The 15,939-nt window shown below is 53.4% G+C and overlaps 7 protein-coding genes across 7 annotated transcripts; 6 read left to right on the forward strand and 1 right to left on the reverse strand.

Moving 5' to 3' along the window:
- Positions 1–557: 557 nt before the first annotated feature.
- PUNSTDRAFT_35133 (uncharacterized protein) lies at positions 558–912 on the forward strand (the record flags this gene model as incomplete). The annotated part of the gene is made up of 2 exons (XM_007383974.1): positions 558–680; positions 739–912. Coding segments are annotated over 2 exons (297 nt in total), but the record flags the coding sequence as incomplete, so codon positions are not given.
- A 671-nt stretch (positions 913–1,583) lies between these two features.
- PUNSTDRAFT_134493 (uncharacterized protein) lies at positions 1,584–3,004 on the forward strand (the record flags this gene model as incomplete). Its single annotated transcript, XM_007383975.1, has 5 exons — positions 1,584–1,829; positions 1,891–2,106; positions 2,162–2,326; positions 2,382–2,747; positions 2,807–3,004. The coding sequence occupies 5 exons, from the start codon at positions 1,584–1,586 to the stop codon at positions 3,002–3,004; spliced, it is 1,191 nt and encodes a 396-aa protein (XP_007384037.1).
- Positions 3,005–3,374: 370 nt separating this feature from the next.
- Positions 3,375–4,067, forward strand: PUNSTDRAFT_134494 (uncharacterized protein; the record flags this gene model as incomplete). The annotated part of the gene is made up of 2 exons (XM_007383976.1): positions 3,375–3,539; positions 3,597–4,067. The coding sequence occupies 2 exons, from the start codon at positions 3,375–3,377 to the stop codon at positions 4,065–4,067; spliced, it is 636 nt and encodes a 211-aa protein (XP_007384038.1).
- Positions 4,068–5,092: 1,025 nt separating this feature from the next.
- PUNSTDRAFT_134495 (uncharacterized protein) lies at positions 5,093–6,556 on the forward strand (the record flags this gene model as incomplete). The annotated part of the gene is made up of 5 exons (XM_007383977.1): positions 5,093–5,338; positions 5,402–5,617; positions 5,681–5,932; positions 5,986–6,306; positions 6,371–6,556. 5 exons carry the CDS (start codon positions 5,093–5,095, stop codon positions 6,554–6,556), a joined length of 1,221 nt encoding a protein of 406 aa, XP_007384039.1.
- Positions 6,557–7,829: 1,273 nt separating this feature from the next.
- PUNSTDRAFT_44706 (uncharacterized protein) lies at positions 7,830–8,907 on the reverse strand (the record flags this gene model as incomplete). The annotated part of the gene is made up of 2 exons (XM_007383978.1): positions 7,830–8,585; positions 8,698–8,907. 2 exons carry the CDS (start codon positions 8,905–8,907, stop codon positions 7,830–7,832), a joined length of 966 nt encoding a protein of 321 aa, XP_007384040.1.
- An 859-nt stretch (positions 8,908–9,766) lies between these two features.
- On the forward strand, positions 9,767–10,438 carry PUNSTDRAFT_134497 (uncharacterized protein; the record flags this gene model as incomplete). Its single annotated transcript, XM_007383979.1, has 2 exons — positions 9,767–9,907; positions 9,965–10,438. 2 exons carry the CDS (start codon positions 9,767–9,769, stop codon positions 10,436–10,438), a joined length of 615 nt encoding a protein of 204 aa, XP_007384041.1.
- Positions 10,439–11,544: 1,106 nt separating this feature from the next.
- On the forward strand, positions 11,545–15,203 carry PUNSTDRAFT_143798 (cysteine proteinase; the record flags this gene model as incomplete). The annotated part of the gene is made up of 19 exons (XM_007383980.1): positions 11,545–11,604; positions 11,661–11,740; positions 11,797–11,817; positions 11,869–12,115; positions 12,170–12,243; positions 12,300–12,345; positions 12,410–12,489; positions 12,539–12,631; positions 12,687–12,829; positions 12,893–12,904; positions 13,067–13,219; positions 13,279–13,374; positions 13,443–13,469; positions 13,521–13,741; positions 13,794–13,917; positions 13,972–13,984; positions 14,043–14,487; positions 14,549–14,586; positions 14,656–15,203. The coding sequence occupies 19 exons, from the start codon at positions 11,545–11,547 to the stop codon at positions 14,942–14,944; spliced, it is 2,262 nt and encodes a 753-aa protein (XP_007384042.1). The 3' UTR covers positions 14,945–15,203.
- Positions 15,204–15,939: the final 736 nt, after the last annotated feature.

Genomic DNA, 15,939 nt, shown 5'->3' on the forward strand with positions numbered 1-15,939 from the left:
ACTTTCTACGCTGTGTGAGAGCAGGGCGTATGCGGCTCCTGGGACGAAGTCCGAGAGCAAGCCCGCGGATTCCCAAACGTCGAACACCAGTGTTTCCCTACTTACGGCGAGGCTTTCGAATACGCGCACTCAGTGCGGTTTGTCTCGGGACCGGATGCCTTTCATGTTATTCCGGTCCAAGCCAGTGAAGCGAATGCGGGTCGCTCAGCGCCCATCAATGCACAGGTGCGTCGATCCAAAAGTCTTTCGAGCATCGAACGTTATCAATTTCTAAAGAGTTACAGTCTGCGACTCGGCGAGCTTCTGGATCAGCGCCAGGCGCCGCGGCCCGGATTTCCCGTGCACCATCGAAAGTACATTCACAATCCAACGTAGAACCTCGTCAAGAGGTTGCCGGACCGCCATCCAGCCAAGTTGGTCGATTCTTTTCTCGATCTTCCGGGGGCACATCACGGACCACGGTCGTCTGCAATCCCACCGTCCAACTTGACGCGATATCTCGAGACGAAGGCTGGACGAGCATGAAGGCCAGGTCCGAAAAGGGGAGGCTCCAAGACGCCTACGCTCAAGACTTCAACAATGAGTTCGGCATGGACCCCAACAGCTTGGCGTCTTGGCAGAAACTGTGTCGCGCCATCGGCATCAGCTCGATACCAGACAACTTGGATGCATGTCGGCGGGTATGTGTTCTCCCTGTGTACATCACCGTCCAGCTTCAGATTTAGCATTTTGTGACAGCTCGTTCGGAGATCGCACGTCAATATCTACAATCTTGTCGACAACAGGTTGCTTGGAAAACCCTTGAAACGGTTCGACAGCGTGGAGGATCTGGCTTCTTACTGCGCGGGCCAAGACAAGTATTTTCCTGCTTCGCACCTCAAGGCCGGAGGACTGCTCCGGTCTTTGCTTCGTCACTTGGAACCACGGGACGACGAGGAAGAGGGAGAGGAATCTTGCGAGCAGGATTAATACGACGATAACCATGATGACAACGATTACGATTACGACGACGACGACGACACCGGCGACAATCAGGAGGATGAGAATGATTACGGCTATGGCTATAGATATTGCAATCCCAACAACTTCCGCAGGAGCTGGGGACAGGGGTACAACACAGGCTACCATAACCGTCACGACGACGAAGACGAAGATGATGAAGAAGACGAAGGTGACGACGAAGGTTACGAGTACTCCTGAAACATGCTTCGTTGATTTGCCGTGCATGTTTTGGATGTACCTTATTTGTAACCCTCCTTTGATTTGCTTCCTCGCGTATCACCTCGTACTGTATGCTCCTTCACCCTGATTACTTTGTGTCCATCCGCGCTCCTGCCGGAACCACCTCTCAACGCGGTCACGTGCAAGAAGGAAGACGCGCAGTGATGACGAGGGCTCGCTCGCGTATCCGCGCTGCACGTCAATCTGGTGAATTACGCAGCTTCCGGCGGCAACACACCGAAACGACCAGATCCATCTTCCAACTGAACCTGACTCCGTCGTACTGCTCGTTTTCCTGACCGGTCCTCCCTGGTCTCCTGGTTGAACTCTATCCCTGAATAACCCCTATCCGAGTGCTCGTAATGCCCAAAGCGCCGAAGGAGGCATTCTACGCCGTTCGTAGAGGCATTAAGCAAGGGGTATACGACTCCTGGGATGAGGCGAAGAAGTATGTGCTTACGTGCCCGGACGCTAAATACAAGAAATTCAAGACACGCGATGAGGCCCATGCGTTCGCGTTTGCCATACGGAGTACACCTGCGTCCACTATCGTCATCAAGCGCGAGTGCTCGACGCAACGATTACCCAGCACTCCCTCGGCGTCGCAGGTAAGAAAACCTATGAGTGCGCAGGTACTCAGAGAAATGTGCCTGACCACCTTGAGTTCAGGTACCGAAGGTCGTTTTCTACGGCGTGCAAAAGGGTCGTCAGCAGGGGGTCTTCGAGTCGTGGGACGAGGTTCAGAAGCAAGTCAAGGACTATCCGGACGCGAAGCATAGATGCTTTTGCACACGTGAAGAGGCGGAGGAATACGTATCGGGGACGTGGCAATCTCAGCCCACGGAACGATGGAGCGATACACCCACTCAGTGCATCAAAGCGGAGGTACGTACCACCTTGCCCCTTTGTAGACGGAGCGCTACAATGTCTGCTCCTCTAGGAGAATAATCCGATATCGCTTGCCTCAGACGAATCCGATTCTGATTCTGATTTTGGCGCCGGGATCGTCGACAGTTCCGATTCCGATTCCGACTCTGACATCGAGATTCTCCCCGACGCCCCGCCCTCAACACGTCGACCTCCACAATCGGCACCTGCTCTCCAGGTACGTCACACGTACGTAGACACAAGGACGTTCTTCCTGATACAAGTTCGTGAAGCACTCGCGTCTCCTCGCTATCAAGCAGGAGTCCGGCGCACCAAAGCGGCAGTCGGGTGTAATCAAACAGGACCCGGATGAACCGCCCTCCAGCCAAGTTCAGAAGTTCTTCGAAAAACTTCCCGGAATCCGAAGTCTGCCGCAGACGAAGAACTATGTCGAGACTTTCCACCAGCTTTCGCAGACGCAAGGTTGGACCGATAGAAGAGTCAAGTACGAGAGAACCAGGCTGAAGCAAGCATATACGACGGACTTTTGCAGGATGTTCGGCACGGACCCGACCTGTCTCCGATCCTGGCAGGACCTCTGTCGTGCGATTGGGACCAGGGAAGAAGACATCCCGCACGATCTGGTGACATGTCGCGCAGTCAGTCGAAAGACGTCCTAGCTGGTGGAAACGGTCGCTGACCACATCTTTCACTGCAGTTGATTCGCAGTGTGCACGTCAACATATTTCATCTCGTGGACTACAAGATATTAGGGACGCCCGTGAAACGATTCTCTAGCTTGGAAGCGCTCGCCTCGTATTGTCGGAAATACGACATGTTCTTCCCGAAGAAATGGGCAAAGGACGGATCTCTATTGCATTTCTTTCTCCGTAAGGTCTTGGGCGCTGAAGTGTAACGATGTGTGAAGCCGTTTTCCTCCTGTAACATTTCACTCCGACAATGACACCACGATACCTAGCATCTCGTTCACCTTCTATACTTTGTACGTTAATCGCACACGCAGCTATGCTTCACTGCACATGAACTATGACTGTATCCTCTCGAGAGGATTATCTCTTGATCTCTTCCTAACGTGCTCTGGGATTGCAGCGTCGTTGCCGAAAGTGATCCCGAGGCTGCTAATACGCTGTGCACGTACGCGCGTCGGAAACGAGTGCTCGTAGTCTGCTGATGCCTGTTCACCTCGGGTTCAGTTACATCCCTCACGTCTCAGACCGTCAAACGCGCGCATCGAGTACTTAAACAGCTTGTCGACCGCGGTCGCCATGTCTTCGACAGCGACCCCCGATGATACTCCTCTGGGACCATTTCCTTATACGCTGACAGTGCGGCTCCCCAAGCGCACTTCCCCCTCTCCCGAACCTGATCCTCTCAATTCCCCGTGGTACCGGTACTTCATCTCACCGAACCAAGATGACTATAGCAAAAGGGTACGCCAATTGTGACATCTCAACCAACGTGGTCGACTTATCTCTGGAACATGCCAGGAAACCTTCAAAGCACTTTCGACCTTCGTGCCATTCCGTCATTTGCCCCCAGAGCTCGACACGCTCTCGACAGTCCAAAAGCCCCAACCACCCGGACTTTTACTCGCCATACCTCTCGAACACGATACGATCCTCTCATACGCGACCAAGCGTGGTTTGGAGGTCTATATCAGCAAGAAAACCTTCGATCTTGCCACCGCAGCCGAGAAGGACAACCCGGACGTCATCAAGAGCACGGTTTCGACACTTCATTGCGTGTTGGGATACTTACGCGACTGTCTGTGGTCGGAGCTCCGATTCCGGTGTGGCTACGGCAGGCCCGACCCCACGAATCCATTCCTGCCGCTGTGGGTTCTCTGCTCCAACTACGATCCGGTCGACGATCGACCGACCGAGGAAGAGTTAAGTTTGATACGGGAAGAGCTCGGACTCGACGACGACATTAAATGGTATCTGGCCGTGACCGCTTGAAGGAACGACGTTTTGAGTATCCGTCTTTACGTTCACAGAGTTATTGATGATGCATGGGGCAAGCGAGCGTCATTTTCGACCTGGCCGCACTAGATATATGTAGTCCCTTCCTCTGTGTAATGTGTACTCGGCGTCCTTTGCTCCGAGCCGGTCGCACTCGTGCGGCACGCGACTTTGTTGTCTTCTCGTAGCCTCGCACAATATGCATACCGATACCATTGTTCGCTGCAGTAATTGTACAGAGCGTATGCCGCACCTATACTCAACATCGGACCAGTTCAATATGGTGACGTTGGGAGCGCGTCGCAATTCGAGCGTGGGGCGTCCCGCCGTTGGCATGCCTCTTGGGCATGACCAGCCCGTTGTGTGATGGTGCAACGGATGTCTTCCTTCGAGTGCATGTCGGCGAGTTCGATGGAGGATCAGGACGTTGCAGTAGATCAATGTTGGTCAGAGTGGGCGCAAATTGCAACGTCACACCTGAATTCATGCTGAGCACATTGGTCTTACAAAGGTGAGAGGAGAACTGTGAACGTGCCGTAGCCTGCAGTTTAGCAGACAAATCAAAAGCCCGCACAGCGCTGTGGGGACACATATATAGGGGAGTTGGCATGCCAGGTCGTCCGGGGGTTCATCTTGCAGCGGTGGGCACACCCGCTATAGACGCACACTCCATTTCTCGACCCATACTCTCTGGCATGTTCAGGGAGTGGCATGACTCTACCAAGGCCCGTGCCCTGGGCCATGGCGAGAGTGAGGAGCCCATCGTCCACTGCTGGCGCTGTCGGCGGGAGTTTACCTGCCTTGACGCGACTCTCCTCTAAACGCGGTCACGTGAGAGGAAGGAAGGCGCGACTCGCGTGCACGGCTGCACGCTAAATCAGTAAATTACGCAGGACACGAAAACGACGAGCTCCGTCTCTTAAACACTCTGAACTCTCTCTCTCTCGTTGTCGACTCCCGCCGTTTTGGTTCTTACCTCAAGACCTGACCAGTGACCCTCGGAAGGACCAAGCCCCCGCGAGATGCCCAAAGCGCCCAAGGAGGCATTCTATGCCGTACGTAGAGGCGTCAAGCAAGGAGTGTATGCCTCTTGGGACGAGGCGAAGAAGTATGTTCTCGGGTGTCCAGATGCTAGATACAAGAAGTTCAAGACTCGCGAGGAGGCACATGCGTTCGCGTTCCCGACGCAGAGCACCCCGACAACCCGCGTTGCCATCAAGCGCGAGGCCTCGACGCAAGCGTTGACAAGCACTCCGTCGGCGTCTCAGGTAATCAGATTTCATACTTTTCCAGAATCTGCAGACGCAAACACAGTTGATGGCTCTCATCAGGTGCCGAAGGTTGTGTTCTACGGAGTGCAGAAAGGTCGACAGCAAGGCGTCTTCGAGTCGTGGGACGAGGTCCAAAAGCAAGTCAGAAGCTACCCGGACGCGAAGCATAGATGCTTTTGCACGCGGCAAGAGGCGGAGGAATACGTGGCGGGGACGTGGCAATCCCAGCCCACGGATCGCTGGAGCGATACGCCCACCCAGTGCGTCAAGACCGAGGTGCGTCTTTGGCATATGAACGGTCAGGTTGCAACACATCTGAGCCCACACTAATTCAATCAGGCATCCGGTACAAATCCCCTGGCCTCGGAAGAGGAGGATTCCGATTTCGACTTTAACGTAGGATTCGGAGACGACACCAATTCTGACTCTGACGTTGCGACCCCACCGACATCGCCATCCTCCAGGACGCACCACTCCACCACCAACTCAAATGCCGATTCTGATTCTGACTCTGATATCGAGATCCTCCCTGACGTCAAGCCTCACATCGTTAAGCCTCATCGGACTGCGGCCGTGACTACAGCAGCTAAGGTGAGGAATCTCACGCGTAGAGCCGGCCTTGTTCTTGATTGAACCGTTCATAGAACGCGCGTTTTCTCGCCATCAAACAGGAGCTCGACGGACCCCCGCTCAGCCAAGTGCAGCAGTATTTCAAAGACCTTCCCGAGAGCCAAAGCGTGCCCAAGCACAGCTACATCGAGGCGTTTTATGACCTGTCGCGACAGCAACGCTGGGACAAAGTCAGATTCAAAGCCGAACGGTGGAAGTTCCAGTCCGCGTACGGTCGAGACTTCGACCAGAGGTACGGCACGGACCCTAACAGTCTCCATTCCTGGCAACAGCTCTGTCGTGCCATCGGCATCCACCAGGATGAGATGCCGACGGACTTGTGGTCTTGTCGAGAGGTGAGCCTACCGCAGCCGGTCTACATCTCTCGCAGTCGCTGATCTGATGTGATCTTAACCATAGCTCGTTCACAACACGCATGTTAACATCTACGACCTGGTGGATCAAGAAGACCTGGACACGCCAGTCCAGCAGTTCGCCACCGTCAGCGACCTTTCGGACTACTGTTACAACGAAAACAAGTTCTTTCCGTTGGATGTTGCGAAGAGGGACACGTTATTACAGCATCTCCTCCGCGAAGTGGCGTAGCTCCCCTGTTAAGTCGTCGTGCCGGCATCCAGGTTTCACGCTCTCGATTGTTTCTGCTCGTTATGTTGCTTTATATGTTACCGCGATACCTGATCATCTATGTCATACATTCACTCATTGTATAATAACCGCACGCGTACATGCTCACTCTCATCCGCGAGCCGGATCATTTGGTTTTTGATCGCGAGAAATGTCAACGGCGATGAGTACATCGCGATTCAGGATGTTGTCGCCGACGGCAACTCCCGGCGCACGTCGCGCAGCACGTCTTATTCGTCTTCCTCTCCTCCCAGCTGAAACTTGATTAACACATCTTCGAATTCGATCGACCTGAGGTCAAACCTATCCGGCGTCTATCAAAACGATGCAGTTTGCGGGCGTGGGGTCATCTTATCTATGCTCGGTTCCGAATCGGACACCTGCCTTGTATTATCTCTTTATCTACGCCCACCGGTAGACGATGCGTCTCAAAGGTTTAAAGCCCGAGGGCCTTGCGGTCAGCGTCGACTCGGCGGCGCACTTCGTGTTCGAAGTCGCGTCTTCGCTTCGACATTGGCTATGGAATACCATGGCCCGGGAGGCCGTTCCTGTCTCTTTGGGTCCTGTGCTCTCTCTGATCTTGGTCCACGCAAGGAGTATTCTCGAATCTCTATGGAACCGATACATCGTCCTGCTGCAACATAACGGGAGGGCAACGTGTGCTACTTCTGACGTTCATCCATGCCTGACGCTAGTTGATTGTACTCAGAGGATGGGGAGATTTTGTCGAAGTTTAAGCCGTTCACGCAGCTGCCGACGCAGCTCGACCCCTCATTTTGGCATCCAGCTGAAGCCCACGTAGCTGTTCCTCGGAATTTTTCGCGCCGAGGATATGATCATCAAATATGAATTGTTGATGTCCTCTGTGTTCAAGGGACATAGAGGCGTGCCTGTGGCGCCATCCTCGCTTCGAAATAGGCTGGGGTAACTCAGATCCCAGAGATCCATATGCCCTTATGAGTGCTCTGCTCCAACTTCGACTTGCTTGACATGCGCCCGTCATCGGAGCAGCTCGCTGAAACATGAGAGGAGCTTGGGCTGGACGAAATTACTTATGTGGCTTTCTTTCGAGACAGGCAGACAGATAGTTCGATGACACCTGATACGGTCACAGAAACCTGTTTAATGGAAATGTACGACAGTTGTAATCATACAAAGCGCAGTAACATATTGTTCCATCCACCTATACTGTTCAGATCCAAGTAAGATTACTTTCGTCCTCGGCGAGCCCCCATCACCGGTACCGCCATTGCTGCCAGATTTCTGGCGCAGCCGGTTCAGGCGTAAACCAGTCGCCCTGTAGCGTCAACGACTTGACTCGGTGCTGAATGATGTACTGTATAATCTGCTTGAACTCTACGGAAAACTCGTCGTGATTGCTAAAGGCGAAGAGATCGTGTATGCCTGAAGCGGTTGTCTGGGTTTCCTTCGGCTTCTTTCGTGGACTCCGCTGCGTAGCCTTGTTCGAGCGAGTGGCCGGCTTCTCCTTAGCTCCAGGCGACATGTGATTCCTGTTGAAGTGCTGTAGGGAGAAACTGGAGCCAACACAGCAAAAGAAGTGTAGATCTTGGACCTCGGGGTAGTAAGCGAATGCGACGGGCGCCTGATCTTTCACCTGATCCCACATGTCCTTCACGGTTTGACGAGCTGCGGCTTGCTTGTGAGTCACCGAGTCTGTTCTCGAGAAACTGGCGCGTTTGAGCTCGAGTAGTAGCAAGGCCTCGGTGTCGACTCTTCCATCGGAAGCACGTCGCCGGATTTCTACTCCGAAGTCCGGAATTCGACGACGACTCTGCAGATGATAGCTCTCCGAGTCGACCGTGCCTTTGAGGATCTCGATGACCCTTTGGGGACATACCATTACGTCGTACGTGTTCAGGCATAGAGCGAGGCCGTTGAGTGTGTGAACCCAAAGCTCATACCAAGGATTTTCGAGGCGATGACCTCTGGCGTGCATCAGAGCAGAACCGAGACTGGAAAAATATCGGTCCTTGTTGACGGTGATAAAATTTGCGCTAAGTACGCCCAACGAGTGTATTCTCCTATTATGGTGCTGAGTCAGCCTGACACTCGTCGCGAACGTCGGAAAAGGGCTAATGAACCTTAACTGTCCATCGCTCGACGGAATAAGTCTTCCTTGTTGCTGAGCTGGTATTGATGACCACCTGAATGCCAGCGGTGGCGTCGTCCGCAATTGTCTTCACCGACTTGGATATCTCCTGCTGTGCATGAGCAACGGAACTGTTGATAACGAACTGAACGCTCACCACATCACTGTCAAGGATTTGCACGACAATGGTGTACGGCGGCATACTGTGATGAACGGCTAGGACGAGAGCTGAAAATGCGAGTTGGAGATGCACGAGGGTTCGAGCGAGGCGAAAGTCGTATTTTATACGGAGATCGTGCTGCAATCTATAAACAGATTAAGCATCACCGCCTAACAGCGAATGGTCTGGCCCGATTATCAACATCAAGTACGCGGCCTACGAGTGTGTCCCGCGTCGTTGGGTTCGCATACGGGATTCCCATTGTCCTTGCCAGCGATCGAGAGCTGCACTAATTCGGTGCAAGAAACGATTATTTTCTTCTATGACCAGTCAATCTACAATATTGGACACTTGTTTGTGACCGTTCTGGAATGATCGTTGTTAGACAATGGTTTCAGGAATCATGGCACTGCTCACACCCTCACAGTATGTGGCGTCCCTACCGCATCTCGCAATCATCCGAGTGAGAGACTCCAAGGCTTCTAGTAATACTGATAGAAGGAGATAAGAGTTCATCATTGTTCCGAGAAAGACCTGTCGTCCCAGGCGAATCGACATGGGTTGCGTGGCGGCTGATACTTTCGACTTCGGACAGTGGATGACAGCGCCCGTGGAATATAAAATCCTGTTCTGATCTCAAATGGGTAGTTATATTCGTGTTCATGTTCTTCCGCATCCGGAACAAGCCCAAGGTTTTCTGGCGGAAATCAAGCTCCCGACCATGATAGGCTCTGACGAGTGAGGAGGACCGTGAGCACAATCCCGGAGTTGGCCGCGTAATCGGCTTCTCTCCAACCAACGTCACGCGGAACTGGGACGTACTTATACCTACCGTTCTCCACCACGTAGCTATCCCGAGATCCTTCTACCGCGTCCTGGCCCTATACACCGGACCGCTAACATGACTTCTCAAGACTGCGCGACGGAACTCTCCCCCACAACTCACACCAAAGCTGCTCCTGCTACCGACAGCCAGTCTCCAATTATCAATCTATCCTGGTATCGGTTTCTTATGCTTCCGGAATCTGAGCAAAAGGACCTGGTACGTGGCCCCGTGCTTATATTATGGACTCTTCTACCAAGTGTTCTTGATGTCCAGGATGCAATGGCAATTCTTTCAACATTCGAGCCCCTCGACCATCTACCACAGGAGCTCGACGGGAGCACCGGCACCGAAACGCCGCCGCCGGAGCTATTCCTTGGCATACCTCTCGACACCGACATGATTTTTGACTACGCGTACAAATACGAGCTTTATGCCTACGTAGACAAGAGGACGATGGGTCCGCTGGGGTGGGTTCCACCGGAAGAAGTCACGGAGAACACAGTCATCAACGTCGACTCTACGACGTACCAGGTGTACGACGACATCCAGGAATACCTGTGGCCGCACGTTTCCTTCAAGACGGGGTATGGAAATCCCGATCCCGAGACGCCATTTGTTCCCATCTTTTCCCTTTGCTCCAACCGGGATCCACTCGACAAGCGACCGAGTGCGGAGACAATAGCGGAAATACGAGCGGAGTTCGGTCTCAAGGAAGATCCTAAATGGTACTTGACCATGTTTGCATGACGTATGCCCGCGAAATGCGGACTTGCGGGCGTTCGTCGACATCGCTTGGAGGATGGACTGAAGGCATGCAATGCCCTAATCGTTCAAGCGCGTGGTGTTGTTCAATGAACCATGGACGTTTGTAAGCGCGATGGTCGTGCTATGTCCTTGTATCATATGTGCAACGTATACCCTGCGATTCATCGTCCATCCATTGTTCTATGCACTGTGGGGTAGGCGAGCGGCGAGCAGACAGGAGGAATACCCGGTTTTGCCTTCCTCGACACCAACCGCTCATCTGGCCGAACCTTCGAGGCTACGACATGCCGGATTCCACGAAATTGTTCCTACCCAAGTCGCTCCAACTACGATCCACTCAAACAACGGCCTTCGAGGAGTTTGCTCGCACACGAGACGAGCTCGGATGGCAATTTGACCGTGTGAACATTGCGTCACGCCTGCGACACTGACGGCTCTTGTTAACGTTCCCTCCCAACTGAACTTGTCACCTCGGGGGTGGGACGCTCGGCTCATCCATCTTTTCAGACTACCGGCGAACTCAAGCACTCTCGAGTCACCTCTCACTAGACGGATGGGAGATCGATGGTCATGTTCGCGACTTCGATGGAGATGTGACCTTCATGACACACGGCGTGAACCACACCATCAGATTATGAAGATGTACGGCTCACGGTATTCTGAAAATGCCTTCTTTCTACATATCGCATAGGCCCAGGCTCAATCAGTATTCAGGCGTCAAACTATCGAGGATAATCGGTTCTTCCACAAGGAGGTGTGCATCGTGCAACACAGCATTGGAGATTGCATGATTCCTTTACTGGAAACTCGCGCTCATCCTCGGCGTGCCCTAGTGCCGGTACATGCGAATAGAATGCTGTTTTTATCGACGGGTTTAGTGGACATCCGTCGAGTCTCCTCGTTCAAGCCCTTACGGGCGCCTACTGCACGGCAACGCTGATCCACGTTGTCGCCAGCGCCGCACAATTGACATACCTTCCGCAGGGATCGGAGGTCAAGTTGCTTAAAGTGAGGATTCCGTTGGACCTATGAAACGACATATACTGAACTCGTTCTCCCCCCAAAAGCTGCTGTAACTAGCTATCATCATGTTGCGCCTCTTTCAAGGAAGATGGTCTCGAGAGTATGAACAGAAGGCCGATAAGGCGGTGAGAATGACGTTCATGATGTGAAGGTATGAGAACCTCATACCGAATTATCGTAGGGTCTTTTTGTGAAAGAGGAACTCGACAAAGCGATCGAAAGATGCAAGGAGAAGGTACAGAATATAGCGGAAGAATGTCGGTAAGTGAAACGGCGTGACCTCCTGTTCTTCGTCTCACGACCCTCGTTCATCTCAGGTCGCAAAATCAGAGGTTCAGGTGAGCACGATGGGGTCCATGCTCCAATATACGTCGCTAACGGCGTACCAGGGACATCGAATTTGACCTCGAAGAAGATCGAGACAGATGTCTCAACGGTTTAGCGCCTTCCGATGGCGACGATCTTTCGCCCGGAGACGTGATGCGCCTCTACCAGATATTCGACAAACCCGAGTTCTTCATCGATGGCGCCTCTTCGGGAGATATAAGCCAAGGCGCGCTAGGAGACTGCTGGTTCCTGTCGGCCGTCGCCACGGTCGCGACGGTTCCGAAATTGATCGACAGAATATGCGTCGCAGTATGGTTGCGTTCTGCGTTGCTACGTTTGAACGACGATCTGACGCATGCTCAGCGCGATGAACAGGTCGGCGTCTACGGTTTTGTCTTCCACAACGAATCGGGCTGGACAGATGTGATCATCGACGAGTGCGCGCAAAGGTCATCGTGAACTGGCTTTCCTCCATCTGATCGCCGATTCTCAGTCTTCTCTTCACGAACTACACGAGACTGGAAGATCTGGAGACGGCTGTGAGTACACCAGCTGATCTTTCGCTATGTCGATGGGCAACATTGAACCGTTCTTCTCGCCCAGGAACTGGATAAGCGGCCGGACAAGCGTGGGCGTAGAGCTCTGTACTTTGCCTCTTCTCTTACGGAAAACGAGACATGGGTGTAAGCTGGTCAGTGCTCATTGGAACTGCATCTGAAGAGATCTCCATAGCCCCCTCTTCGAAAAGGCATACGCCAAGCTGTTCGGAGATTACAAAGCACTTGCAGGCGGATACTGCTCTTGTGCTATCGAGGACATGACGGGGTGGGTTTGCATTGGGGTGAGCTCTCCACGTTGTGATTGACGCAACGATTCCCAGGGGTGTTTCCACAACGATGCAAATGGCGGATATCCTCGATCCGGACAGGCTGTGGAACGACCAGCTGACGCGAGCTAACCGCGATATGTTGTTCTCGTGCTACATAATGCAAAACAAAGCAGGTTCGCGTGACTTCGTGAAAGGTAGGCAGCAAGTGTCAATTGAAGATTATTTCTGACTGAGCACCGTTTTACCGATTTATCCAGGCATTCGAACGAGTGAGTTGCTCAGAAGTAATCATCCCGCGTTCTCTGTGACGAGCTTGCCGCCTTCTTGTTCAGATCATGCGTACTCTGTTCTATCTGTAGTTGAACATAACGGTGACTGAAACAAGTTCGCTTGGGGCTGAAGGGATGCTGACGCCAGCCGCCATCGCTCAGGTAAACGATTCGTTAAAGTCCGGAATCCCTGGGGCGAGCGCGAGTGGTCCGGCAAGTGGAGTGACGGATCGAAGGAATGGACCAAAGAGTGGTTGATGGCGCTAGATGATCTGAACCACAAGTTTGGCGATGACGGAGAATTCCTAATGGAATGTACGTGACTAGCTGCTGGCCACTTGCACCATGTAGCTGATACCCTTGCTCTATCGTAGACCCCGAGTTCCTGACCACCTTCACGAGGCTCGACAAGACGAGGCTCTTTGATTCCTCGTGGGTCTTGAGCTCGCAATGGCTCGAAGTCTACGCACGTCCGTTCCCAGGCAGGCATCCTTTCCGTGCTCGCTTTGCGCCGACTTGATCTCACAGCTCGCACTAGCGGCATGGAAGTTCGGCGATGTATCATGTACGGCCTTACTCCGCTCGCTATCATTGTTTTTGGCTAATCTGTAGACAGTCACTGTGAAGGTCGATGGCAAAACCCCTTCGATTTTTGTTCTCTCGCAACTGGAGACGAGGTATTATCAAGGTCTCGAGGGTCCTTATGGTTGGACTTTCGACTTTGTCGTTTATCCCAAATCCGCCATGAAACCTATCGCTCGATCTCGTCACAACATGCTCTGGGATCGCAGCGTCGTTGCAGAAATCGATCTGGAAGCCGGGGATTACGTTGTACACGTACGCGCGCCATCAGCGAGTGCTCGTAGTCTACTCATGCCTGTTCCTCCAGGTTCGGTTGGACCGCTCACGTCTCAGGGCCGACAACTGGTTCTTCGAGAACATATCGAAATGGGATGAGCGCAAGCGGGTCAGAAAGCTCACACAGCAGGCCATCAGCCAAAGCATCGCGTCCAGTGAGTCAGCACGGCTTACGTATCCCATCTCCCACTGAACCCTTCATCCGATAGATTTCGATCCTTCGTAAGACTCAGAGCGTTACGTCGACACGAGAGGCTTACTCATATTCACCTGCATGCAGGCCGTGGACGGACTACCTCCCTCCTCCCAACGAGTCGTTCGGGGGAGAGGACCTGACCGAGCTCGAGATGAATGCATTCGCCGCCGCCGTACAGGGCCGTCAGCTCACAAAGGCTGTCTCGACGAGCGTCATCGAGCGAAGTAGTCTCGTAGATCAGGTCCTACATGCGGAAATTAAGGCCGCCACGTCCCAGCCTGAGAGCGAGGAGCATGCTTCGTCGAAGAAGGCGGACAACGCCGACTCGAGCGACACGGACTCGACCGAATCGAATGACGGGAGCGACGAGGAAAGGAAGCCGGACACGATGGACGACAAGAAGGAGGCAAAGACGGAAGCGAAGGAAGATAGGAAGACCGAGACCTTAATCGTTGACGGTATCAGCGATGTCCTCACACAGCCCCCACCCCTCATAGTCGACCCTGGCGCGATTTGCGACATATGCAAGGTGCGTTTCCTCCTTGACGACCGTCTGTTGGTATTTCGCTAATCCACGGAGATCTCCTCAGATGTCGCCCATCGTTGGGCCCTTATACAAGTGCCTCGAGTACGTTCCAACTGCTTGCTACAACCCAAGAGCGAAGTATCACTCACCCCTTCCTCTAACCTCTAAAAGTGCCGAATGCACCAACTTCGATATGTGCCAGCAGTGCTACGGCTCGGGCAAGCACGACCCATCGCACCGCGTCCTCCGACTAGACACGTCCGAAGACGCCCAAAAAGCGGCCCTGACGTACGACGATCAGATCGATCCCAACGACAAGATCGTCCTCGGCCTCAAGGTTTATACCAAGCGCGACTTCCCCGCCAATATCAAGGGACAGCTGCGGCACGGCACGGTGCTCAAGTGGACGAAGAACGGGAAAGCGGTCAAGCCTACTGCCGGATCGACGACGCAAGCCTGAAGCTGTTGTTGACGACATTCTATGCGCGACGTGCGTGCCTGGTGCTCGACGATACATTTCCTTTATGTTATCGAGACATGCGGGCGAGTCGGGTACCTTCGTCACGGTTCATGGTGCACCAAGGAAGTGGCGTACTGAACATCTGTGAATAAGCTCCATGGCCGGGGTATCAGCCTGTCTCACACATCTTAGAGCTACAACGGACGACCCAGCACCGCCATACCCAACTCAATGTATCGTACACAATTTATAACATCCCCTCCATCGCCATTCGCATATACTCATGTGTGCCTTCCGTTCATCTTCTCTCACACGGAGACGACCGTCTATACCTGTGATCTTACGACAGATACACCGACTAGGCGTTGTGTGCAGACTCACGCCACATGAACGATTCTCACCCCAGCGGTGGGCCAGAGCCAAAGGGGAACCGAAGCTAATGCGTAGATGATTTCGCCCGTTTCGCGGTCTGCGTCGCTGACCCGTGGGTGTAAACGGCACGCGAGTGATCGACCCGGGAACCCCTTCCGTCATGTGACATATGCAACTCGGAGGTATTTCACTCATTGGCTGCAACGTTCTTAACGTAGCGCGATCCGTCGGCGTCCTCTCATGTCGGCGAGAGCGTCACCGAGCACCGGGCCCCGATGCTGAGATGTCCGTAGCCATATATGCCCGAGAAGCGCGAACGTCGTTCTCATCAGGCGTCTCCGAGACGCTGCGGGGAAATTTAACCTTTGTCGTGTGAAGACGATTGTTGTTGTAGTGGGTCGCCCTCGGTCCAAGTCGGACGGCGAGGTGAGCGGCGCTTTCTGGTAGAAGTCGTATCGGAGCGTATTGAAGAAGGGGGGAGGGTGGAGTAGATATTGCCTGACGAATCCGAAGCGCGCTCGTCCGGAGCGGGACAACGTCGGGAGCAAAGCAGAGTATTCCGACATTATTCCCACGGATGGAAGCTAGATTCGGCACCGAGCCCAGCAGGAAAGACGCCGAAG

The sequence above is a fragment of the Punctularia strigosozonata genome, assembly GCF_000264995.1.
Source record: "Punctularia strigosozonata HHB-11173 SS5 unplaced genomic scaffold PUNSTscaffold_6, whole genome shotgun sequence".
In the NCBI taxonomy this organism is placed as follows: domain Eukaryota; kingdom Fungi; phylum Basidiomycota; class Agaricomycetes; order Corticiales; family Punctulariaceae; genus Punctularia; species Punctularia strigosozonata.